General features: G+C 33.4%; 2 protein-coding genes across 3 annotated transcripts; one reads left to right on the top strand and one right to left on the bottom strand.

Moving 5' to 3' along the window:
- The first annotated feature begins 793 nt into the window (after positions 1-793).
- LOC145317605 (apoptosis-inducing factor 3-like) lies at positions 794-13,965 on the top strand. Of its 2 annotated transcripts, none has more exons than XM_080158748.1 (7): positions 794-1,052; positions 3,131-3,256; positions 8,908-8,972; positions 10,588-10,650; positions 11,405-11,494; positions 12,106-12,229; positions 12,679-13,965. In XM_080158748.1, the coding sequence occupies exons 1-7, from the start codon at positions 1,036-1,038 to the stop codon at positions 13,826-13,828; spliced, it is 1,635 nt and encodes a 544-aa protein (XP_080014874.1). In that variant the 5' UTR covers positions 794-1,035; the 3' UTR covers positions 13,829-13,965. The 2 variants fall into 2 exon arrangements, with proteins under 2 accessions (XP_080014874.1, XP_080014875.1); XM_080158749.1 differs by lacking the exon at positions 794-1,052 and adding an exon at positions 1,368-1,430 and having other exon boundaries at positions 12,679-13,963.
- A 1,231-nt stretch (positions 13,966-15,196) lies between these two features.
- Positions 15,197-21,461, bottom strand: LOC145317604 (retinol dehydrogenase 5-like). Its single transcript, XM_080158747.1, has 7 exons — positions 21,291-21,461; positions 20,955-21,161; positions 20,329-20,441; positions 19,972-20,033; positions 19,156-19,267; positions 15,976-16,106; positions 15,197-15,449 (listed from the first exon to the last, which is right to left on the bottom strand). The coding sequence occupies exons 1-7, from the start codon at positions 21,376-21,378 to the stop codon at positions 15,215-15,217; spliced, it is 948 nt and encodes a 315-aa protein (XP_080014873.1). The 5' UTR covers positions 21,379-21,461; the 3' UTR covers positions 15,197-15,214.
- Between the last annotated feature and the right edge of the window lie 4,754 nt (positions 21,462-26,215).

Raw genomic sequence — 26,215 nt, 5'->3', positions numbered from 1 at the left:
TCATAAACATCCTAACCTCACTAATGATACACAAAATTATTCCTCCTGTAGATCACAATTAGTGGTTGAAACTTTAAAACATTCAACGTAATGAACCAACTAAACTAAGTTCCATTAAAGTCCTCAAAATTGTCAAGACAACGCATAAGTAAACATTATTATATAACTTTGCGGACTAGTGTAAACAGATCAATGTCCCCTTCCTCCCTGTTATTTGGGCCCTTACCACAGGGACTTTATTAGGGCTGTTAGTGGGTACCATACCCCCGAAGCAGCTATCCTTATATTAATGTAACAGGATGTTTGTCTGTTTGTACCAAAATATCTCGCTAACCACTGAACCGATCGGGTTCTTCTTAACAGGGTAGCTTCTTCTAAGATCCCGGGAAGGTTTATTACTCTCTTGGGGGAGGGTACCACCACCCTCCCCAGAGAAATCGACAAAATTTTAAAAATGAAAAAAAAACGCCGCTCTGTCCACATTTTTGTAATTAGCTATAAACATAATTAACACCATCTAGCGGCTAAAAAAATATTTTTGGTATATATTTTAAAATAGATTGAAAAGAAACAATTTTGCTTGTCCCTAGAGGCACCTAGGGGCGTAGCCGCTAGTGATATATATTTCATACTTAAATAGTCAAATCATTCAATATAATTTGAGCCTAAGCATTTTTTATGTAGATTTTGCCTTTGGTAGCCTGTGAAATAGGGTGGGAGACAGGGTTGTAGATGAAATTTTCATTCATTTTTTATTTATTATCCTTACTGATTACAATATCGCTTATTATTAAAAATTGTCTGCTATGTTCTATATTATGAATTCTGTCTGCTCCTTTCTTTTAGTTTTCGTGGTTTCAACAAGTCATTTTATTTCAAGATATCACAGAGCACAAGCTACTGTGATGAGACTAAAATTCAGCTGTGTTTCAGAATATAATTTCAAAAAACCAACCAGTGTTGTTTGAAGTAAATAGTTACTAGTTAGTAATAGTACGCTGTCGTCAGTGGTGGCGCTACGCTTACGTGCTGGGAATGAATACGGTTGAGAGGTAGAGTTATGTAATGTTAGATAATATATACACAGTGAAAAGTGACGCAGGGAGTGGGAGGGAGGAAACAATGGACTGTTTAATACACTAATTCACAAAGTTTTCTGTAAAAAGTTTTCTTATTGGATTTTTATTGGTTTGTTCATAAAGTTGATTGCCAAAACGTTGTAACCCCTAATTGTAATCTACAGAAGGGGTAATTTTGTGTATCATTATTGGGTGATGTAGATAAATGTACCAGCCATTGTCTTATCCATTTAGATCCCTGACGGTGACGCCTTTAGGCAGAATTAAAACCATGTGTGTGTGTGTGTGTGTGTTGTGAATTGAGTTCTGAATGGGATAAAAAAAGTCATTTATACTTCCTGGTTTTGTAAGGTTTTAGATTTTTTCCTAAGAATTTCATTGATTTACTAACTTTTATTGACTTACTTATGTTTGAAATAAAAAGGGTAGCAGCTACGCCCCTAACATTTCGTGGCTTTGTATTCAAAGGGACAGAGAGAGACTAGAAAAATAATTCGAAACCATCTAAAGACCAAAATGTGAAAATAAAATAGCCTTAATTTTAACAGGATTAAGCTTACCATTAAAATATTTCTATAAACAATCATGAAAAGTTTAATAGCGATCAGATAAATGTATAATTTCTAAAATAGCAAATACCTTCATACCTTAATTATAGAAAGCTTCGCATTTAATAATTGTGTTACAGAAGTACGTATTATTTGTGTAAATGTCATTCGCGATAAAATATTAATGTAAAGGGAGAGTTGCACGAAATGCATTTTAACTTGAATTTAGTGAACCACATATTTTCTCCTGTTTATTGTTTTAAACTAAATTTATAGGGCATATATTAGAAAGAATTTTAATTTTTACCACGTAGTTTTAAAAATATCAAGACTGAAATAGTGACTTTTACCTACAAAAATTAGACATTTTTGGACGTAACTCAAATACTGCCTGGTAAAAGTTTAATTTTATTTTAAATATCTTTATGGCTAATCTATATTTATATCATATTCTACAAAAACATTTATAGGTTCACTTTTACAAGTACCCCCAACTCGTTAAATGTACTTCATGCAACTATCCTTTTGTAATTGAATTAAAATGAAAGTCATATAATATTCATATGAAGGAGGTTAGTTGTTCAAAGTGCTTTCGTGAGAATAGTAGTTTGTTATTTTTTAGAATATATTAAGTTTTGTATAATATAAGCTGATTCTTTAAAAAATTTACCCTTTCACTCAATTTTTAGTATAACAAGGATGTCAACATCCATAAAAGCGAAGCTCTGAAATTAGACGGTAGAACTAACGAACATAAAAACTTATGGATATTATATAAAGGAGGGGCGGATGAGACACTTATTGCAACCAAATCTAAAACTTAAAGGAACTCAACTCAAAAAAAGGTTACAACTCTTAAATTTGACATAACAGTTGATTTATAGGTAAACTGTGTAACTGTGAAGGATATTACCTTTTAATTTTTTATGATGGACGAAAAACCATTAAAGGAAAGACAAATAGGCGCCACGTAGGGCTGGATACATATTTGACTGGATACCGGATATCCGGCAGATTTCTAATACCCGGTATCCGCGATCTATAATATTAATGATATGTTTCTTACTCTGGTTTATAAATATTTTTGGGGAGGGTACCACCAACCTCCAAAGAGAAATCGCCCCTATAAAAAAATTCCCCCCCCCAAAAAAAAAAATTTTAAATCTTTTTTTAACCAAATTAAAAATGGGTGGGGTCACCCTCACCCTCAAAAAAATTTCCTTTACCCCCCAAATTTTTTTTACTTTTTCTTTTAAAATCTGAAATAAGAAATTGGGTTATCAAGTTCGACTCTCCCCCCCCCCCCCATCCTCAAGTACCCCTAGAGATCAATAGGGACGTATCCGCTAGTATAGTATATAGTACCAAGAATTTAAGAAATAATGCTTGTGACTGTTTGTTTACAGGATTTTGCATATATAAAAGGTTATATTGCCGAATATCCGGCCCAACCCTAGTGCCACGCCCTTTCTTAGTATTATCTTTACATTGCCATAATTCTAGGATGGGCGGAGCTTGTGGTTCTGAGATCCGAGAAGGAGGACAAATACTCCTCGGAGCTGCTGATCAACTACCAGAGAATGGTATGGCAGAGTTCCAAGTCGAGGAGAATAAAATTCTTGTTATAAAGTAAGTGTGTACTCCTATTATATAAAGTAGTAAGCTTTTTATGTCTGTAGCGAAGGATCTCACTAATCGCTAAACCGTTATGGTTCTCCTTTTCAGTGAAGCTTTAAATATTTAGGTCCAGGTAAGGTTTTTAACTATTCTTTGGGAGGGTATCTCTACCCTTACAACCTAAAAGGTCCCTAAAGGCTTTTAGGGGCGGAGCTACTAGTTTATATTAAGTTAACCTCCACCAATTATGAGAAATATATTTACCTCCCTTTTGTTAATTAGAATTATTTTGGGAAAAGTAAGGACACTGTTTAGCCCAATAAAAAATTAACTTAACCCAACAAAGCCAACGTTTAAAATTCCAATTAAGAGATCTTATTTTCCATTTGTAATTAAAAGATCTAAAGATTTTACAGAAAGCCGCATGGTCCTGTAATGGAATTAAAAATCAAAGACGAAACCATTAAAAAATGTGGGTAATAAATTACGTAAAACAACGTTGTAAACAAGAGGGGGTGGGGGGGGGGGGGGTGGTAAAGCAACCATCTCGTAATCAGTGCTTAAATGGTATCCGAATTTCATGAAATTTGGAATAAATTATCCTTGAATTTTTTCTCTAAACCGAATAAAAAGTTGGAAAACTAACAGCTTACGGCTGGCGGCTCCAATGTTTGGATATCCTTAAATAGTCCCAAAAAAGAGGGAAGTCATTTTCTAGTAAATCCCGTAAAGGTGTGTGTTATAAGGCCTAAAAATAGTAGTAGAACGATAAGGTGCTCTATATATTTGTATTCCCTATTGAATAGAACAATAGGGAAATTTTTTTTTTTTTTTTTTTTGATAACCGTACCTGGAATATCTTTAAAAAATACGAAATTTCTATCAAACACTTTGTTTGGCTCAAACTGACAAAAATTTAAAAAAAATATAATTATAATAATAATGTTTTCTATAGGTACAAGGTAAAGGTTAAGAACAATATATACCATTAATCAAAGGAAGAAGCCATTCTTTACAGGTTGTACGAGCAGTGAACATTAAAATGAAACTTTAACAAATCATTAATACAATGACTTAGTGAAACAAACCAACACAACAAGTTACATACAGACAATTTTGAAAACATTCAGATATACAATCTATATAAGAAGGTAGTTGTTTGCTGTAGTGAAATTGAAATGAAACAATGCACATTGAAACCGTCTACTTCAAAGCAAACAAACATGAAATTCCACAAACATAAAACTAATTTTTGTCACCTTGAATAAATCAACCTGTAAAGAATGGCTTCTTTCTTTGTTTAATGGTATAGATTGTTCTTAACCTTTACCTTGTACCTATAGAAAACATTATTAATATAATTATATTTTTTTTAAATTTTTGTCAGTTTGAGCCAAACAAAGCGTTTGATAGAAATTTCGTATTTTTTAAAGATATTCCAGGTACGGTTATCAAAAAAAAAAAAAAAATTTCCCTATTGTTCTATTCAATAGGGAATACAAATATATAGAGCACCTTATCGTTCTACTACTATTTTTAGGCCTTATAACACACACCTTTACGGGATTTACTAGAAAATGACTTCCCTCTTACTAACATCTGAGCTGCGGCAGCATTACAGATGGGTCACACAAGCCATATCTGCACATGCCAATGCTACCCTTTTTTAGCCGGCTCAAGCAGTAAAACAGCTGGTACCAGAAATTTTTAAAACGTCTGTTGGAATACTTTAACATGAATTAGGGCAAAAATATCTTTCTAAATGTTGATTCCTTTGCAATTAATGAGGGCTTTAGCTTGAAAAGGCCCAAAAACGCTCGGCTGATGGATGTAAAGAATATAAACCTATCAAGGATTACACATGCCAAATCAAATTTGGATATTAAGTGCTATTTGCGCACTGATTACTAGATGGTTGCATTAAAATCCCCCCTTTTTATCGAGTTTTTAAAAAGAAAAAAATGACAACAATAATTTGTAATTTTACCATAAGGCAATAAAATTATATAAAAAAATTACTTTATAGTTAAGATTACGCAATGGTGGAAATCTTATTTGAAGTAAATTTTTGCAACTTATTGAAGCTTGTAAACAGAAACTATTTGCAATCAAGGATGCAAATATTTTGTCACTCAAATCTGAAAATGCAAAGCCCAGATTTGTCAGGGATCTAAAGGGATGAGACAATAGCAGATAAATTGATGTACATCCCCAATGTTAATACATACCATTACCCCTTCTGTAGATTACAATTAGTGGTTTAAACGTTTGGACACTTAACCAATTAAAATTTAATAAAAGTCCCCAAAGTTGATAAGCCAACGAATAAGAAACCGTTCCTATAAAACTTTGGGGACTAGTATAATAAACAGCCCATTGTCCCCTCTCTCTCTGAGGATTTGCACATTTAGCGTAATTATTTTTAATTTTCGTTATACCTAAAATTGAAAAAAAAAATATTTTATTAAAACTTCTTTTTTTAAAAAAAACCATTGCATTAAAACCAAGGGGGGGGGGAAGTTTGTACACTTATAGGAAATGAAATTCAGTACCAAAGTTTGGGAGGGTCGTATGGGCTTGTTTTTAAAGTTATCAACCTAATTCTTTTTGTAGGCTCTCTTATATGACTGGATATACACGTATTTCTTTGAAAATTGAATTTCGGTACTTTCCTTCTAGGGGCTTGTGGAGCAAAAGACCCCCCAAAACACTAAAAATATGAGTTCTGACCTTATTTTTAAAGATATCGACCTGATTTTTTCTTTATAATACTTTTTTAACATACCCCAATCAACGAACCATTACAGATTTCATTTTGGGACTTTCCCTCTAGGGGCTTGTGGAGCAAGAGACCACCAAAACACAAAAATATGAGTACTGGGCTTATTTTTGAAGATATCGACCTGATTTTTTTTATAATACTTTTTTAACTTAACCGAATTAACGAACCATCACAGATTTCATTTTGGGACTTTCCTCTTAGGGGCTTTTGGAGCAAGAGACCCCCAAAACACAAAAATATGAGTACTGGGCTTATTTTTGAAGATATCAACCTGCTTTTTTTTTATATAAAAATAATATTTAAACATAACCGAATCTACGAACCATTACAGATTTCATTTTGGGACTTTCCTTCTAGGGGCTTGTGGAGCAAGAGACCCCCAAAAATCATAAAAATATGAGTTGTGGGCTCCTCTTTTAAGATATCAACCTTATTTTTTTTTATATAATAAAAAAATACTATTTTAACATAACCGAATCTACGAACCATTACAGATTTCATTTTGGGACTTTCCTTCTACGGGCTTGTGGAGCAAAAGACCCAAAAAAACACTAAAAATATGAGTTCTGAGCTTATTTTTAAAGATATCAACCTGATTTTTTATATAAAAATACTATTTTAAAATAACCGAATCTACGAACCATTACAGATTTCATTTTGGGACTTTCCTTCTAGGGGCTTGTGGAGCAAAAGACCCCAAAAACACTAAAAATATGAGTTCTGACCTTATTTTTAAATATATCAACCTGATTTTTTTAGGAACACTTTTTTTAACATAACCAAACTAAGAAAAGAAACCATTACAGATTTCATTTTGGGACTTTCCTTCTAGAAGCTAGTGGGGCAAAAGACCCCCAAAAAATATTTTTAGAGATATTGAGCTGATTTTTTCATGAAAACTTTTTTCACATGTTTGAACTAGGTAGCCACTAATAATTTCATTTTGGCACTTTCCTTTTAGAGGAAAGTAGGGTAAAACACCTCCAAAACAAAATAAATTGAGTTCTCAGGTTATCTTAAAAAATAATCTCAGAACTCATATTTTTAGTGTTTTGGGGGTCTTTTGCTTCACAAGCCCCTAGAAGGAAAGTCCCAAAATGAAATCCTTAATGGTTTCTTAGTTCGGTTATGTTGAAAAAGTGTTATTTTAAAAAGATCAGGTTGATATCTTTAAATAAGCTCAGAACTCATATTTTTAGTGGTTTTGGAATCTTTGCTCCACTAGCCCCTAAAAGGAAAGTCCCAAAATGAAATCTGTAATTTTTCTTAATTTGGTTATGTTAAAACAGTATTATTTTTAAAAAATCAGGTTGATATCTTAAAAAATAAGCCCAGAACTCATATTTTTAGTGTTTTTGGGGTCTTTTGCTCCACAAGCCCGTAGAAGGAAAGTCCCAAAATGAAATCTGTAATAGTTCGTAGATTCGGTTATGTTAAAATATTATTTTTATATAAAAAATCAGGTTGATATCTTTAAAAATAAGCTCAGAACTCATATTTTTAGTGTTTTTGGGGTCTTTTGCTCCACAAGCCCGTAGAAGGAAAGTCCCAAAATGAAATCTGTAATGGTTCGTAGATTCGGTTATGTTAAATAGTATTTTTTTATTATATAAAAAAATAAGGTTGGTATCTTAAAAGAGAAGCCCACAACTCATATTTTTATGATTTTTGGGGGTCTCTTGCTCCACAAGCCCCTAGAAGGAAAGTCCAAAAATGAAATCTGTAATGGTTCGTTAATTCGGTTAAGTTAAAAAAGTATTATAAAAAAAATCAGGTCGATATCTTCAAAAATAAGCCCAGTACTCATATTTTTGTGTTTTTGGGGTCTCTTGCTCCAAAAGCCCCTAAGAGGAAAGTCCCAAAATGAAATCTGTGATAGTTCGTTAATTCGGTTAAGTTAAAAAAGTATTATAAAAAAAATCAGGTCGATATCTTCAAAAATAAGCCCAGTACTCATATTTTTGTGTTTTTGGGGTCTCTTGCTCCACAAGCCCCTAGAAGGAAAGTTCCAAAATGAAATCTGTAATGGTTCGTTGATTCGGGTATGTTAAAAAAGTATTATAAAGAAAAAATCAGGTCGATATCTTTAAAAATAAGGTCAGAACTCATATTTTTTGTGTTTTGGGGGGGTCTTTTGCTCCAAAAGCCCCTAGAAGGAAAGTACCGAAATTCAATTTTCAAAGAAATACGTGTATATCCAGTCATATAAGAGAGCCTACAAAAAGAATTAGGTTGATAACTTTAAAAACAAGCCCATACGACCCTCCCAAACTTTGGTACTGAATTTCATTTCCTATAAGTGTACAAACTTCCCCCCCCCCCTTAATGTCTTCCATTATATTGTTTTTTTTTCTACCTACTGAAATAAAAACATTAAGATATTCAGATTGAAATATTTTTTAAAGGCAGGATCCCAAGCTTATTTCTTTTTTTTTGGGAGGGAGGGGGGGGGGGGGGGTAGGGATCTAATATAATTCGAAAGATGCTAAAACAGAGATAAAATAGATTACGTAATTTGTGCAAATCTGTGGAACCCCCTTTAAATATTTTGCAAAATGCATTGGTAATTTTTTTTTATAAACATCACTTGTCTAAATGGCAATGAAGGTTTTAAACTTGGAAAGCAAGAACTTGCAGTCTTATCTAATATCAATATATAAAAACCGATAAACATGGCTAGTAAGCAATGGCGTCGTAGCTTGTTTTGAGGGCGATGAAATGATGGGTTTCAAAGGTATGAGTGGGATAATCTAATGTATTTTTTTAATTCAAAGTTTGAGGGTATAATATCTACTTTACAAACCCCCGCCCCTCCTCCCCCTTGAACGTTCTTTGATAGTAAGTACGGTTTCTTTATGATTATTGCTATTTATTTTTTTAGGCAAAATGGTTCATATCGAGGACTGAGCAGTAAATGTACGCACTACGGAGCTCCTCTTATCAAAGGTAAATATCTTTCCAGTAAGGCTTCGAAACAGATTAATATTCGCTTGATTAGAACCAGTTTTAGCCATACTTAAAAATTGTGTATATCATCGTATTAAAGACAAGTTTCCACGAATATTAAAATAAAAATCATGTTATGTTACCAGTTATGTTAGCCCGGCCCTTCGGCCCCTCAGCGCTAACAAAACTGGATTTAATCTTAAAATTCTTTATTTTAATATCCGAGAAAAGCTGTCTTTAATACAATGCGATAAATAACTATTCAATATACTTTGTATTTCATTTCTTAGTGCGACGACATTGTGTTACGTCTTTAAACCAGAACCAATTTTAATACGAAGCTATTTTGCGTTTGTGGCGGTCCGTCCGTACATCTGTTCGTAACGGAAAGCTGTTATCGTTAATTTAGGCATGTCAGAATTGTTTTAGCGATCCTAAGCTTTCCACGATGATTCCTGTCATAGTTAGGTACAATTTAGAAAGATATTAGAAAGTATAGCAACTCTATAAACAAGTCATAAATGTAAGTATTAAGCGTCACGTATTTACTTATTTGTTTGTATGCTTATTGAGCTTCGCTTTTATGGATGTTGTCATCCTTGTTGTTAGGTTTTTCGTTTCCTATAATAATACTTTATAGGCCAAACAATATTATGCATTATTATTTACTGCGGTTACCCCCCTAGCATCTAGGAGCTCTGTTTTAGAAAGAGGTTAAATATAGTCTAAAACTACTGAACCAAGGGGGGGGGGGGGGGGAAGGGAAGTTTTGACACATTTGCGTAAACCTGGTACCTAGGCTTTATCTTTGGACTGAGAGAATAGGTTATTAGAGATAAAATCATTCTTATATGATGAATTTCACGAAGTTTTAAGATTTTTTGGATAGACCTCCAGGTTCCGGGACTGCAGGCCTCCAGGTGGTCTCTGTACAGGTAAAAATGAAAAAAAAATTTTGTTGAGTTACAAATCAACTTATAAAACAAAATATGCATATTTTTTCTTCAAATATGTGAATAATATTCAAAAAGATGCATATTTTGTTTTATAAGTTGACCTGTAACTTAAATTTTTTTTTTCATTTTTACCTGTACAGAGACCATCTGGAGGCCTGCAGCTCCGGAACCTGGAGGTCTATCCAAAAAATCTTAAAACTTCGTGAAATTCATCATATAATAATGATTTTATCTTTAATAACCTATCCTCTCAGTCAAAGTTACAGGTCAACTTATAAAACAAAATATGCATTAATATTATTCACATATTTGAAGAAAAAAATAGTATATTTTGTTTTATAAGTTGATTTGTAACTTAAAAAATTTTTTTTTTCATTTTTACCTGTACAGAGACCACCTGGAGGCCTGCAGTCCCGGAACCTGGAGGTCTATCCAAAAAATCTTAAAACTTCGTGAAATTCATCATATAAGAATGATTTTATCTCTAATAACCTATCCTCTCAGTCCAAAGATAAAGCCTAGGTACCAGGTTTACGCAAATGTGTCAAAACTTCCCTTCCCCCCCCCTTGGTTCAGTAGTTATGGAAATCCTAAGCTCCAGACAAATGTTTACCAATAGGATTATTGAAGGCAATAACGAAAATATAAATTATTACTAGGTGCTCTTGGAAATGGAATTATAACTTGTCCCTGGCATGGAGCTTGCTTTAGCACAGAAACAGGTGTAGTTTATATTTTAACATTTAAAATGATTTGTATTGAAACTTTACTTATTCATCTCAGGGAGGGAGGGGACATTGGGCTGTTTATTACACTAGTCCCCAAATTTTTATAATAACGTTTTCTCATTCGTTGGCCTATCAACTTTAGGGACTTTTGATAGGTTGGTTTATTATCTTGAGTGTTGAAACGTTTCAAATATTACAAAAGGGGTAATTTTGTGTATCATCATTGGGGATGTACATCAAATTATGAACCATTGTCTCATCCCTGTAGATCTCTGTATTCATCATCACTCAGAAAGGTGACAAATGCGCTTGAAGTAATTTACACCCCTATTTCCCCCACAATTATATTTTGCAACTGATTGATAATTTTGATTTAAACTACCATTGTCCTATCCCTTTAACTCTGAATACCTGTAAAAATTTTTCATTTAGTCAATTACATTTTGGCACATTTTTTTCAAAGATTTTTTTGCAATTCTTTTAGAACATTTATCAACTTTATCTTATATAGTATACCCTATAATATGATAACAATAAAGCTTACTAATATGGACCTCATTTATTGGTAAATTTTTAAATCCAGTATAAGGGGAGGATATGGGATGGATGGGAGAATCGTGTGTTTAGCCAGCTGCGAGCTTCACTTTAACAGAGTACATAAAAATCTGGTCCAACATCCAAGGAATATAATATCAAGCTATACTACCTAAAGTAATAAAAAATTCATTGAAACATAGTTTTACTACAGGAGATATAGAAGATTTCCCCGGATGTTCCAGCCTGGTATCATACAAGATTATTGAGGATTCTGGAAATCTTTACCTGGAACTTCCAAAAGGTTTGTTTTCTTCTGTAATGGGGCTAGTGGATGAGCCCAGGGAGGAAGGGGACATTGGGCTTTTTATTACACAAGTCCCCAAAGTCTTTTATAAATGTTTTCTGATTCGTTGGGCTAACAACCTTGTTTTTTTTAAATTTTGATTGGTTGGTTCATTTAGTTGAGTGTCCAAACGTTTCAACCACTAATTGTAATCTATAGAAGGGGTAATTTTGTGTATCATAATTATAGATGTACAGCAATTTATCGGCCTTTTTTTTTCCTTTAATATTTCTTGGATGAGACTCTAGGAGCATTTGAAGGAAGGGGAAAAACTCTTCAATTTTAGTTTTTAGTTTTTTTATGTATTTTTTTTTGTTTGGGTATTTTTCAGCGTTGATTTCTCTTAGGGGATTACTCTCGTCCAAAATAGTAATAAACTTTCCATGGACATGTAAGAAGCTTAGGTGTAGTTGGTATTTATTGACTTTTATTTCTTCAAAATATCCTGCTGAAAAAGGTTGATGTTTTAAAACATAAAGTTGTTTAAACAACCTAATGTTAAAATAATATTTGTATTTTAAGAATGTTTAATTGACTGGTTTTCATTAAAACCAACTTTTTTTTTATAGATTTAAGTCTTGCTGTCAATAAGAGAGAGAAGTTTGTTGGAGTTGTTGAAGTTGATGACTCTGTGGATCATGTTGTTGTTGTTGGAGGTGGAGCTGCAGGCCATACTGCTCTAGAAACTTTCAGGTAACTGTGCATATAGCAAGGGATCTAAGGGGATAAGACAATGGCCAGTAAATTGATATACATCCCCATTCCCCAAGGATAATACACAAAATTGTCCCTTCTGTAGATTACAATTAGTTGTTGAAACCTTTGGACACTCAATTTAATGAACCAACCAATCTAAATTCAATAAAAGTTCCCAAAGTTGTAGAGCCATTGAATAAGAAAAAGTTATTTAAAAACTTTGGGGACTAGTGTTAAAAACAGCCCATTGTCCCCGTTTCCTCTCTTGGTAACTGTGCATATAGCAATTCAAGGCAGCCAGACAAAAAACGCCATCCGATTAAAAATTTGATTTGTAGCATATTATTCATATCTTTAAAAAAAATATTATTTATTCAACAATTCAACACTGTTTTCTTTAATAGTGGTTCTAAATCATTTATATTACATATAACTTTGTTCTTTAGGTCTGAGGGTTACAAAGGCAAGGTGACTCTCATCAGTGCCGAGAACCACCTGCCCTATGACAGGCCTAAACTCAGCAAAAAGCTGGACATCAAGGCTGCGGAGATGTGTCTGCGCCCCGCTGAGTGGTACACTGAGGCTGGCTTTAATCTGATGCTCGGACACAAAGTGGATAAAGTTGATGTGGAGCACAAATGTGTAACACTTGATTCAGGAGAATCTGTTGGTTATGACAAGCTGGTGTATTGTACAGGTGGAGCTCCCAGGAAACTTAATGTTGACGGGGATAATCTTGCTGGTGTGTATACCCTACGTACTCCTGAGGATGCTAACAGTATTGCTGAAAATGTAGCAGAAAAGAATGTTGTTATAGTTGGAGGTTCTTTTATTGGGATGGAAGTTGCTGCAGCTGTGGTCAAATCTGCCAAGACTGTCACTGTTATTGACAGAAATTCTGTTTCATTTCAAACAACACTGGGAGATGAGGTTGGGAAAATTTTACAAGATATGCATATTGCTAACGGTGTTGCCTTCGAAATGAATGCTGAAATTGATAGTATAGACGGAGATGAGGAGGGAAAGGTTACTGGAGTTAAATTAAAGAATGGCAAACAGTTGCCAGCAGATATTATTGTTGCCGGCATTGGGGTGGTACCTAGCACCCAACCATTTCAACATTTACCAGATTTTCTCACTCAGAGAGGATTAATTCCAGTGGATCAATTTATGAAAACAAAATACCCGGACATTTGTGCAGCTGGCGACATTGTTCAATTCCCATTGGCTACCTACGACAACGAGGTTGTTAACATTGGTCATTGGGGCCTAGCCATGTATATGGGTAAAATTGCCGCGCTCAGCGCCATGGGCAAGACTGTGCCTGCCCACACGGTTCCGTTCTTCTGGAGCGTTCAGTTTGGCAAGAGTGTTAGGTTTGCTGGCGTGTGCCATGGATGTGACAGGACTCTGTTGCAGGCGGATGATACTGGTTTTCTACTCATATATTCAAAGGACGGTTACGTTAGGGGTGTATGCACGCTTGGCAGAGATCCTGTGGCATCCCACTTTAGAAATATTATTGTGCAAGGACATAAATTGAAAGTTGAAGATGCGGCAGAAACATTTAATGCAGTTTTAGCAAGCAAACTTTAATTTATTTAAATCTAAAATTATTTTAAATATAATGTATTATGCAAAAAGGTTTTTATAATTTTTGTAGTAACTACTAGATTCAATAAATTAATGTTTTTATTATAAAAATAAAATTTATTTAAATCTATATTACAAGGGTCTTTATAAATACACAATTTGTTTAGAGAAATACAAACAAAACAAAAAGTTAAAAGTGAAGAAAGATCCTAAAGATGCCTAAAGTTAATTTAAATTAGCTGACTTAAAGCAATTTTATACCATTTAGTTTAAAATCCCCAATTTTAACTAAACCAATGTCATATAAGTTTAACAAGATGTGTAAATTTTATTTCTGGCAAGCATAACATCCTTAGAAATCTTAATTTTGTGAGAATTAAGTTTCTCTAGGAGTTTCCGCGCAATCATGATTCTTACATTTAAATCCTGAACAAGTTTGCTTTAATAAGTACTTTATAAAATCACTCCCAAGGGAGTAAACATTTTTTTATCAACTTTATCATGAACTACTAGTGTAAGCTTACAGGAAATGAAATTTGAAATTGAAATTTTCAAGCTTGATATTCGCAAAAATGAGATTTCTTTAAATTTTTCTGGTTGCCAGAAATGAAATCTACGCATCTTGTTATATAAATGACATTGGTTTAGTTATGATTGGGAATTTCAAACTAATCATTTATATTAATGAAATGTGCATGATATTAAAAACTTCATGTTTTACCTCCCTCCCTTCCCTCATTTGATTTACACTGAAGTCTAGAAGACACTTTAATCATTCTTATTTACTAAGTATATTTGCGATAACTTTTATTTAATGAAATCTTCCCATTTTTAACATGTACAAAACGGCCTGCTTACTTGCTTCAAGATCCATGTCAGATCTATATAGGAAATAAATGTCTATAAACGAGCTCAAGTTTTCCAAGGAATATATGACTAAAACTCATAGTGCTCCAATAATCCATAATAAACTCTCATTGCCCAGAACGATAAGACTCATTATTTTACTTTATTAAAAATAAATTCCTTTTTTTTATTTCATGTAGCTATTTACCTTATATTGATGTATTTAATTTCTAATCATAAAAGAGAAAATTTAAATTTATAATATAATAAATTTAAGAAAACTCTGTTTTAAAAGAATTCGATTGTGGCGACATTTTGTGTGGTCAAATATTAAACTAAAATTGTAATCAGCATCATTAACCCTTTAGTGATGGTAATGTAAAGAAAAAAATATAATTTAAAAATTTTTTTAAAAATCATTTAAATTATTAAATATTTACTTTCTTTTAGATAGTAATGCCGGGTGAGGAAAATAGATTTATTGAGAAATAGATATGCATATAGAAAACTAGCCAATAGGGAGATAATTATATCGAGCCAACTCTAGTTCTTAATATATTGTGGAAGTTTAGTTAATGCCAATCTGGCTCTGTCCGCCAGAAATGCTGGCATCATCCGTATCATACCAAAGATAATTCTCGTCACAAGCTCACCATTCTCATACTCTGGAGCTGGTTGTCTGGCAGTGAGCACTGTGTGCATGGTCCTGTAGAAACCTGGATCCTGCAGCTGCATCACGTCACAGCTGGGAAACAGGGTTGTAAACTTTTCTTGGCATCTAAAATTTTATTTAAATTGAATGGAGATGTTAGTATTTCAAAGATCTACAGGGATAAGTCAATGAACGATAAATATAAATAATTTCACAATGATGGCAAACAAAATTAATTGATGCTACAGTTTAAGACCTTCCAATCGTAATTTGATAAAAGTACCCAAAGTTTTTAAGCGAACGACCAAGAGAACATGGTTACAAAATGTAATTTTTAATTGAATGTTCCCTCTCCGCTTATGACTGAATTCTTAACTTGGGAGAAATACCAATTAAATTTTTTTAGTGCTTTTTGTCATTTGTATGGCCCTTTGGACATCTAAATTGACAGTCTCTAAAAAGTTTGTCCGTCACACAATTTTTGTGTATCATACAAACTTTAACTTTGAGTATAGAATTGCTAGAAAATTGTTCTTTTAAAATGGTATAACGAAGTCTAATTAATCTAGGATACTACAGATGCCTTCCTCCCGTCAATTCACAATAGCATTAGTTTTTTTTTTGAAAACAAATCATGAAAGGAAAACCTGACCTGAAAAAATAATCACCAAGAATATTAGCATGGGCTGGGGCCATCTCTCTGCGCATTGCCTGGTAGTGAGGCAGCTGACCTGTACACAGCTGGGTATGGAATGGGGCGTCACCAGGGTTCACCAATATCATCTGTAAAATAAAGGATGTTAAAAAAAATTGCTCCACTCTACAGTTTTGGTCAAAAACTAATAAAAAAATAACCAAATTCATACCCAAGCAATGATAATAAGAAAACAAATATCGAATTTTGAATCTACTCCTCTCTCCAGAGCACTACAGCTCGAGACCTAGCCCTTGTGGAGAATTTTGTTCTACCAGAAGAGAGCATATTTTATTGCAAATAAGGTTTCCCTTTTTCTAAAAAAATAGGATAAACCGACTTAATTACTTGAAATCTTATAGATTAGACTGGCCCAAAAATACATGATTTTTTAAATCTTTACCATATCAATTTGCTGATTCCTTGAAGCTGTTACCGACTCAAAAGTAGACCTATTAGTGAAAACTAGACCTCTCTACAATGAAAATTGACCTCGACATTTCAATCTTAAGCTTTTTATCAAAAACTTCATATTTTTATGGTTTTAACTAAGAAATAATTAAATAACTGCCAACCTAAAATAATATAACAAGAGTTCAAATATGAAGCAATTATAAAAAGTAGACAGAACCGCCATTCCTGCCAAATAATTCCGAAAAACGTCTAAAAACATTGTTTTATTTAAACTGATAATTTGTGTAAGAAATTGAACTAAAACAGTAGGTATTAGTCTTATAAGAAGAAAATGATGAAAAACTCAAAAAATCTACATTTTGAAGACATAAAATAGGAAAAAGTGTTTTTAATAAATTTCATGTCTCAACAGACATTGTCGCCAATAAAGAGACAATTTATTTAAATAAAAAATTAAATGAAGGTAAAAAAATATGTTTTACACTTCTTCTCATATTCAACCTAAAAAAAAGGATACTAATAAAAAATTAATATTGCAAAAAATAATTTGATTGTTTATTATTAAACCAGGTAAAAAGAGTAAGGCATATCTTTAACTAATTTTCTTCAATGATTTTGCACTATTAATTAGCTTTCCCAAATTATTGTAATTGTGCAAAAATATATTTTAATACTTTCTTTCTTCATATGTTTATTCCTGAGATCGGGTTTTAATAAATGCCGCGTTTTTTCGACAATTTTTTAGACAACTTACAACTTAAATCCATTTTCGCTGCATATTTATTAATGCGTCTTTTTAGAGCTGTGTTAGACATTATACAAATGGCTAAAATAATAATTTAAAATTTTGAATTTTCAAGTTTTGTATACTCTGTTAAAATTGTACGAGGCATTGATCTTCAAGATGGAATAAGGTTTTTAGCAGAGTATACAACTAAAGTATTCAAAATTTTAAAATTATTATTTTGGCCATTTGTATAATGTCTAATACAGATCTAAAAAAGATGCATTGATAAATATGCAGCGAAAATGGATTTAAGTTGTATGGCTAAAATAACAATTTTAAAATTTTAAATTCTTATGTTGTATACTCTCCCATCGTCTTCGTTCAATCAATCAATGTCTAAAAAATTGTCGAAAAAACGCGGCATTTATTAAAAACCGATCTCTGGTGATTTTAATATTTCATTTCAATGTTTGTAAACAAACAGACAGAAAATTTGATGTTTTGCTTTATATCTTGTGTAAGGCTTTCTTAATTGGGGAAGAAAAGGTGATAATAAAAATACATTTGACGAGGTAGCGATAGATTTTTCTTAAAATCAATTATAGGGCTAAAATCTACAAACAATGCATAACCTATTTTAACTTTCAGCGCATTGAAAAGCGATTTAGACCTTCATTTGGGCCACTCTATTGTACATAGACACCATAACGTTCAGATTTTTTTATGGGGCATGTATAAACCTTTCAATAGACCTTAACCAGGTTTCTAACTCAATTATTCTGTAAACTAGCTTTTTTCGCCTTTAATATTTAGTATCTCCTATTTCTCAACCATAGAATGATAGATACGACAGCGGGTCAAGTCATGATGTGCTTGAACGTGGAGCTTGATAGCCCTAGTGGCTAGACAAAAGTGTCTCAGCCTACTCCATGACTACTTAGGCCCAAACCCTAAGAAACTATGGCTAATCAATCAATCAATCAATCAAGATACGTTACCCGTATGTCGCAGGTTCTAACCCATTAGAGAGGCGGGGGGTCTTTTGTTATTGAAAATTGACACTTTATGTGTAATAAAAGTCGTCAAAAATATAGGTATTAAATAATATATAAGCTCGTAAATATTTGAATACAGATATATGGAAGGTTCTTGTTTCCCCAAAATTTATCTTAAAAGATTTGCTAATAAATTCGCATTACCATTTTCTGGATGTTTTAACTGTAAACTACAAAAGATTGGGCCTCAGGGCATTTTGGCATGAAGTGGATGTTGAGTAACTCATAATTATGTCAGGTTTTTTAACAATAAATATAAGGGCTCGAGGGGACATTGGACTGTAAATTATAATGGTAATTTGATTAATTATATCTCATTTGTTGGCGTAAAAACTTTTAACAAAATTTCATTGCATAATCACTTGTGTCCAAATTGCTCATTTTTTATCTACTTTTGTTTTTCTAAAGATTGGGGTGTACATAAATTTATCGTCCATTGTCTGGTGTCTTGAGATTCCTGATAAAATGCAATACTAGTGTAAAGCAGGGATTAAGGGAGAGGACATAGGTCGAATATTCAATTTTTAGGACTCTCAGACTTTGGGTACTGGCTTAAAGGGAATGTGCAAGAATTTAGCAGTGTCTGACTGAGTTTGGGTACTAGCGCATGAAATGTCGCTACTCGCTGTGTTGGTTTTGAATATAGCAGACGGAAGAATTTGTTTTGATATGGCTGGTTTTAAAAAAAATATAATTTCCCCTCAACCCTCTTCCTTTTTTCTTCCCTTCTTACCCACTTCCCTTTCAGCTACACCAAAAATAAGTTTTACTCCAACAAAATATTAAATTTTTGACAATTTCTTATGGAATTAATTGGCTATACAGCAGCACCTGGTTATGACGCGGTGTAAAGCCAAGATTCGAACCTATCAACTCCCCGACGACGAGTGGATGCGCTGCGTGTTGAGTCACGATCGCGGATTGTGTAAATTGTAGTATTACCTGGACTCCATACTTGCTAAGCTCCGGTCTCATCCCTATGGTCAGGTTCTTCAGTCCAGCTTTAGAGGCTGTGTACACAGCTAGTGTTGGCAGCGGACAGTCAGTACAATTACTATACAATAATGGTATTGAATACTAAGATAAATAAGTTGGAAAGAATTTTAATGTTAGAGGGAGATTTGAAATCTGCATCAAATTTTAAGGATTTTTTTTATAAAATTCGTTTTTTGTATTATTCTTTATCTAAAAGCGGAAATACAATTTAAGTTAATTAATTTTGACATCTGAGATTGGTGGATTGAAACTATCTGCGCTCTGATTGGAGAAGCTTATCATTCAACCAATTAGAGCTAAGGTAGTTTTCAATCCGCCTATCCTATTGGTCAAAATTAATTAACTTAAATTGTATTTCCGTTTTTAGATAAAGAATTATACAAAAAACGAATTATACAAAAAATCCTTAAAATGTGATGAAGATTTCAAATTTCCCTCTAACTTTAGAATTCTTTCCAACTTATACATCTTATTGAATACATCGTATTATAAACAGTTTTTAGCGGATAGTAAAAGAAAATTTTTTAGGATTATTTCCAGTTTTATTGGCCACTAAGCTAGAGGCCGACAAACAGGCTTTAATGTTACGATTTTTTTATATGTTTTCGTGAAAAATTCTCTATAATACGATACATCTGTCGATCGGAAGGTCTTTTTTGGTCATTAATGTTTAGCTTATTAGCTCAACTAGCTGGGCTACTAATGAACGTAATTATCCTTTGTTTTATGCAATATTATTAGAAATTGGTTTTAAAAAAATACCTTATCATGTTGATTATTCTTCCTTTAGATTTCACCAACGACGGGAAACAAATTTTCATCAACTAAAAATATAATTTTCTCAAAAAAAAATGTTTTTATTGTATAGATCTTATGATAAAATAGGATAACATTTAAAAACAATCTAGAAAGCCAGAAATGTATACATATTATCTTAGAAACAGTCTATTAAATTTCTATAATTCCTGAACTTTAGAAAACGCCCATTGTAAAAAATGCTTGCTATTATTCTTTAAATACGTCGATCACAAAATCAAAGTTACTGATAAATTACTAAATTTATGACTCGAACTGATGAACGTTTATAACTACACAGTAGCTGCGCTACTACTAAATTACCTCTAGAGGCCCAGTCATGTTGACCTGAATCTGTCTGTTGACCTGTGTCTGTGTCTGCCAGGTGGCCTCGCCAAACACAAGGAACGCGGCATTGTTCACAAGATAATCTAAACCTGAACAAGTTTATGGTTAAAGGTACTTCTTATGTAACATATGGAAATTACCAGTAGACATACTCTCTAAATCAGCCAATAGATTATCAGTTGAAGAACAAACCGGCCATGGTGTTTGTCTGCTAGAAATCCCTTTTTAAAATTGACGAATTTTGAGGTCAGGTGGTCAGCAGCTAGATATATTATGTCTATCATTTAAACTTATGAATAGGTAACATATTCTACATAAAAGTAACAAAATGTCTGTCTGTGTGTTCCGCTGAACTGATATGATTTTCTTGTTCATGGTAATTATATTGTTAAACGTCCTTCAATCAACCAATCCTTTGATTGCACTACCTTGTCTGGAATTCCTAACTGTGCATGTCTTGGGCCAAGGCATTGTCCCTACTCTAACTATTTATGTCGCGCACCTGACATAGCAGCTGTAGGAACTTTTTTTAACGTCTTTAGTTATGTCGTGTCGTGCTGGGATTCGAACCTATCACCTTCGCGACAATATTCTTAACTAACCTTTAGATTCAAATTTTTGTTGAACAATTTTTCTAATAGAATTGATACTGTCCACGCTTGTTAAATCCAGACCAACAGTTTCAATGCCGTTTTCAGAGAGGCGTGACCGGCCCGGCGAACTCTCCGGCTGGAGACAACAGGCGGTCACCTGCATCCCCTGTTCCTTGCACCATAGCGCCAGGGAAAATCCGTATCCAGAGTCACAGCCTGTTATCGAAGTGCTAGAAAGTCTCATGAATGACGTCATAAAAATACTTCTTAAAAGGAGAGATGATAGGAAATATTGATAATGGACGTATTTTTATGACGTCACACATGACACTTTCCAGCGCTAACCTGTTATCAGGATCCGTTTGTCCGCCAGGTTCAACTTTCCTGGATTGAATATGGACGCAACAGAGCTTATAATTCTAGACAGCTTCATTTTGGTGTGAAGTATAACGCTTCACTGATTATTTTAGTCTTTTTTTTACGACGAAACTGATTAACAAACAAAAGTACAAATAATGAAGAAGCTATGGGAACTAGAAGCCTCTCACATTAACTAAACAAAAAGAAAGTACTTTTCCAAGAAAACCCAAAGATTATCATCAAAACTCGCGATAAGAATATTAACAATTATTGTTGAAACAAATATACATGGTATTATTGGGCAATGTTTGTTAAAGTACCAAATCTACTCTATAATACATCTCTGTCTGTTTGTCTGTAACGCAAACGTTATACAATACGTTTTTTTTTTATCAATTTCTCACATCCAACAATCATGTATGTAACATTAATGTTTTGAATTTTTTTTTGTTTTATCTCGCGACTGTGGCGACCATGTAGCGCATCCGCTTGTTTTCTGGTAAGTGTAACACTGCGTCGTATTAAATTGGTCCCTACTGATTATAAGTCAGGTGATGAATGCATTGGCCCAAAACAGGCTCAACTTATTACCATTCAATTGCAGTTAGAACCTGAAGGCAAAAGCCGTGGAATTAATGTGTTTACTGCTTTGCTTCCTCACTCATGCATTTTTGCGAAGTTTAGTTCAGCGATACGCTAAAGTAAGACCTCTTGGTGTATCCAGTCCTCTAAAGGTATTCCATGGTGCATTGTTTACACCATCATTAATCAGCAACCCTGCTAAATCTCTGTGCACGCGCCAAGCGTACATTCTATGCTACGTATACTTAAATATAAATACCAAATCTTACTTATTCATTTGAGAAGATTCGCTTGTTTTGGGTATTTTAGTCCTTATTTTTTTCTATAACAAGGATGGCAACATTATGGGGCGCGACAAAGTACAACTACTTAAAATCATTGTTATGAGAATACATTTGAATGGACAAACCAACCCTAAATATAGATAAGCTTCGCTTTTAACAAGTTAATTTTTATTAAAATTCTGATTTTAACTTGTGGACTTATCATAAATTAAGGGATCGCCTTTAGGCGCTTGTAGGGGGCACTTGAGTTGAGGGTGGAAAGGGGGGGGGGGTAAGGAAGTAAACTTTTAATTCTAGTTTTAAAAAGACACACACAAAAACATCCTGTTACTTTTGTATAAGGATATAACATAAATTTCAGGTAATATGTAAAAAATAATTAGCAGTATGTTTGCTATGCACAGACAAGTATTAGATGTAGAAAAATTTCATGAAAATCTATGGAATTGTGCTTTAAATTCGGGAGGAAGTTGTATTGTTCGGAAAACCAAGTATGAGAGGGAAAGGATATCTTTGGAAAAAAAATTCTCTAAATTTACTTTAAGATATCCTAGAGTACAACGTAGTCAATTGTCTGTCCAATTCGATCTCACTAACGATTAGTTTTCCTTCAGGAAAGCTTTATCAGGACCTGGGCTGATTTGTACTTTGCTATTTTAATTTTAAAAATTAATTATGTGATCTGTTATAGAGACCGCAAGGCACAAAAACGCATGAAACGCATGAATGACAAACATCGGTATTTCTACAGGTTAGGTTAAGATATGAATATGCAAATAAAACCCCCGCAGTGGTTAGGTATTTAAAAATATACAAGATGGTTTAAAATAGGTTAGGTTAGGTTAAGTTTCCACTTCGACGTTTGTCAATCCTTCGTTTATATAAAAATTTTGTGGGAAAAATAATATGGACAAAATCAGTTCTATCCCTGATATGAAAATGGTCAACTAAATGTTGATAATAAATGTGATAACAAACCTAAAGGGTGTGTCATAACTTTCGCATTGTGTCATATCTGCAAAGTGACTATCATTTGCAATAATAACACAGTAACGAAAAAATTAAAGGATAAATTTTCCTGAATGGAAAACTAATGTTGTACTTTTAAGTTTTGATTGCGCTATAAATTTGACGGAAGTGATAGTACACCAACATATGATAATTATTTAGTTATTCATAAGCGTGTAGAATAAGGTTGTTTCTCGTATTCATTCGAATCCGGTGGATAAGAACCGGTTCTCATCCATACGAAAAAACTATGTCTAGCATCGTATTATATCCAGCTTTCTACGAATTTAAAAATGTACAATCATAAGATTAAAACCAGTTTTTTTAGCCCGTGCCTACGGCACCTAGGGGCTAAAACTGGTTTTAATCTTATAATTGTACATTCTATATCCGCGGAAAGCCGTTTATAATGCGATGCGAGAAATAACTATTCCACCCCCTAGTAAATTAAGGGGGGTAGATATACCTCTGTAGGGGTCCATAACTCTACACCTCCTTGAAAGAAGTCCACATCACACAAGTCTCTTTTTCGTTATCTAGGTGGCTTTTCTGCCTTTATCACACCAAGGCTCACACGTACCCCCTGACGATAATATTGTATAAAAGCCCTATTATTGATTGTATTACACAACTATGTAGCTTACATCCCCCTCAAATTTGGTGTAGGGGTCAAAACTTAAAAAAAAACCTGATCGCTTCACTCTTTTCAATACAAACCTTACATTTTTGGTCAAAAACTAACAAAAAATGACCCATTTCATGTCCAAGCAATGACAATGAGAAAACACTATTGAATTTTGATTTCTACTCACCTCTCCTGAGCACTACAGCTCGATTCCTAGCCCTTGTGGAGAATTTTTCCTTACATGGATAGTGCATATTTTATTACAAATTTTTACAGTTTTGTCTTTTTGAAAAAAATAATTAATTGTCTAAAGTACTTGATATCTTGTAAATAGACCCCATAATGTCCAGATGTTTTTGATGGGGCATGTAAAGACCTTTCTATAGACGCCTTAACCAGATTTCTTACTCAATCCTTGCCAATTTGGCATCAATAAGACAGACTTATCAAACATTGAGACATGACGGCTCTGTCTTAAAAAAAAGAACAAAACGTCTTAAGTACTTGTAGATAGACCCCATAATGTTTAGAATTTTTGATGGGGCATGTCAAGATCTTTCTATAGACACCTTAACCAGGTTTCTAACACAATCTTAGCCATTTTGGCATCAAAAAGAAAGCTCTGTCAAACATCAAGGACTAGAAAGACCTTTCATGTCTCAATGTTTGATGGGTCTGTCTTTTTTATGCCAAATTGGCTAGGATTGAGTTAGAAACCTGGTTAAGGTGTCTATAGAAAGGTCTTTACAATATTACTTGGATATTTCACCAGATTTTCATGGTCTCATGGTCATAAAGTCATAGGAGAGGGATTTCCCATTACCTCTTGGGGCGAAGCTTCTAGAGGCTAGGGGCGAAGCTACTAGTATATATTAATATAATATCTATGCAGTATATTAATATTACAATTATTGGATAAATATTCATTGATATTCCATTGCTATACATCACAAATAGTATTGAATTAGTAATCTTCAGACTAAAAAATACTTATTAATTTATATAATAGGACTAACGGCTTCGCCCCTAGCCCCTAGGGGCTTTGCCCTAAGAGGTAATTAAAAAAAAATTAAGTACCTCTGGTGCTGCCACCACCACATTTTAAATTAACTGTCTAAAATAGTAAAAATAATTTTGGGGTGATTTTTTTTTTGGGGGGGGGGGTTGTCCCACGCCCCAAGAAAGTAGCCTAAAACCAGCCCAGGACCAGTAGGTATATTCCCTGAAGAGTAAAATCCAATCGGTTCAGTGGTTACAGGACGGACAGATAGACATTTTACTTTGTATTATAGATAACACCCTGATAACTTTTGTTCTGATATTTTAACAATATACATAAAAACATAGTCAAAATTATAAATAAGCCATGTAAATAATAAGCCAGTCATAAACATTTTTGTCATATTTATTCGACGACACAAACATTTTAATTGTATGTCAATATGATACTGCCAAACTTCACTAGGCATGTATTTTTATGAGACCATTCCACTATTGATTTAAAGAGATTGTTTTGATACATAAGTTTAATTTAGTTGTCAGAAACTATAAATTGCAATCTAAAGGCTGTCAAAAAGGCATTAGGTTAACTGTTTTTAAAAGCGAAGATTTTCCATAATTAAATTTGCAAGATGATTCCTATGATATAAAGTACGATCTATAATACAGTATTCTGTATTTAAGCAGATTTGTAACCAATATAATTATATTTTTATAACATTTTGATTTATTAAATCTCTGAAAATACAGTTCTGACACTTTACAAGTGTATGTGTCATGTGTATAAATGTGTGTATGTGTACATGTGTGAGTATGTGTATTGTGTGTGTTTGTGTGTCTTCTTTGCCAATATATTTGAGTTCTGAACCAGATACTACCAGATTGTTCCTCCCAAATATCTTTATTCCCAAGAGCTATCTCAGATTTAGCTCATCTAATGATTTGCCTTACTCAAATTTTGCACCAAGATTAATATGTTATTGTAATGTTCATATTTATCGCGCATTTGCCCTTATTTAGCTCTTATCAATTCTAATTTAATGCAGGGAGAGAAGGGAATTAGGCTCTTAATTCCACTAGTCCCCAAAGGTTAATTCCACTAGTCCCCAAAGGTTAATTCCACTAGTCCCCAAAGGTTATTACACTAGTCCCCAAAGGTTAACATTAATGTTTTCTTATACGTTAGTTAAACAACATTGGGGACTTTTGTTGAATTTTGATTTGTTGGTTCATTAAGTTGAGTGTCCAAACGTTTCAACCACTAATTGTATTCGATAAAGGGGTATTTTTTGTATTATCTTTGAGGATATACATCAATTTATCGGCCATTGTCTTGTCCCTTTAGATCCCTGTACTGTTGCGGCTGGTAATCCTTGCATGGTAAAATATTTTATTTCTTTGTCCTTGTAGAT

This window comes from Acartia tonsa, chromosome 4 (genome assembly GCF_053477335.1).
Source record: "Acartia tonsa isolate MP-2025a chromosome 4, ASM5347733v1, whole genome shotgun sequence".
Lineage (NCBI taxonomy): Eukaryota > Metazoa > Arthropoda > Copepoda > Calanoida > Acartiidae > Acartia > Acartia tonsa.
Note: the sequence above shows the minus strand (reverse complement) of the source record. Positions and strands in the feature narration are given on the sequence as shown.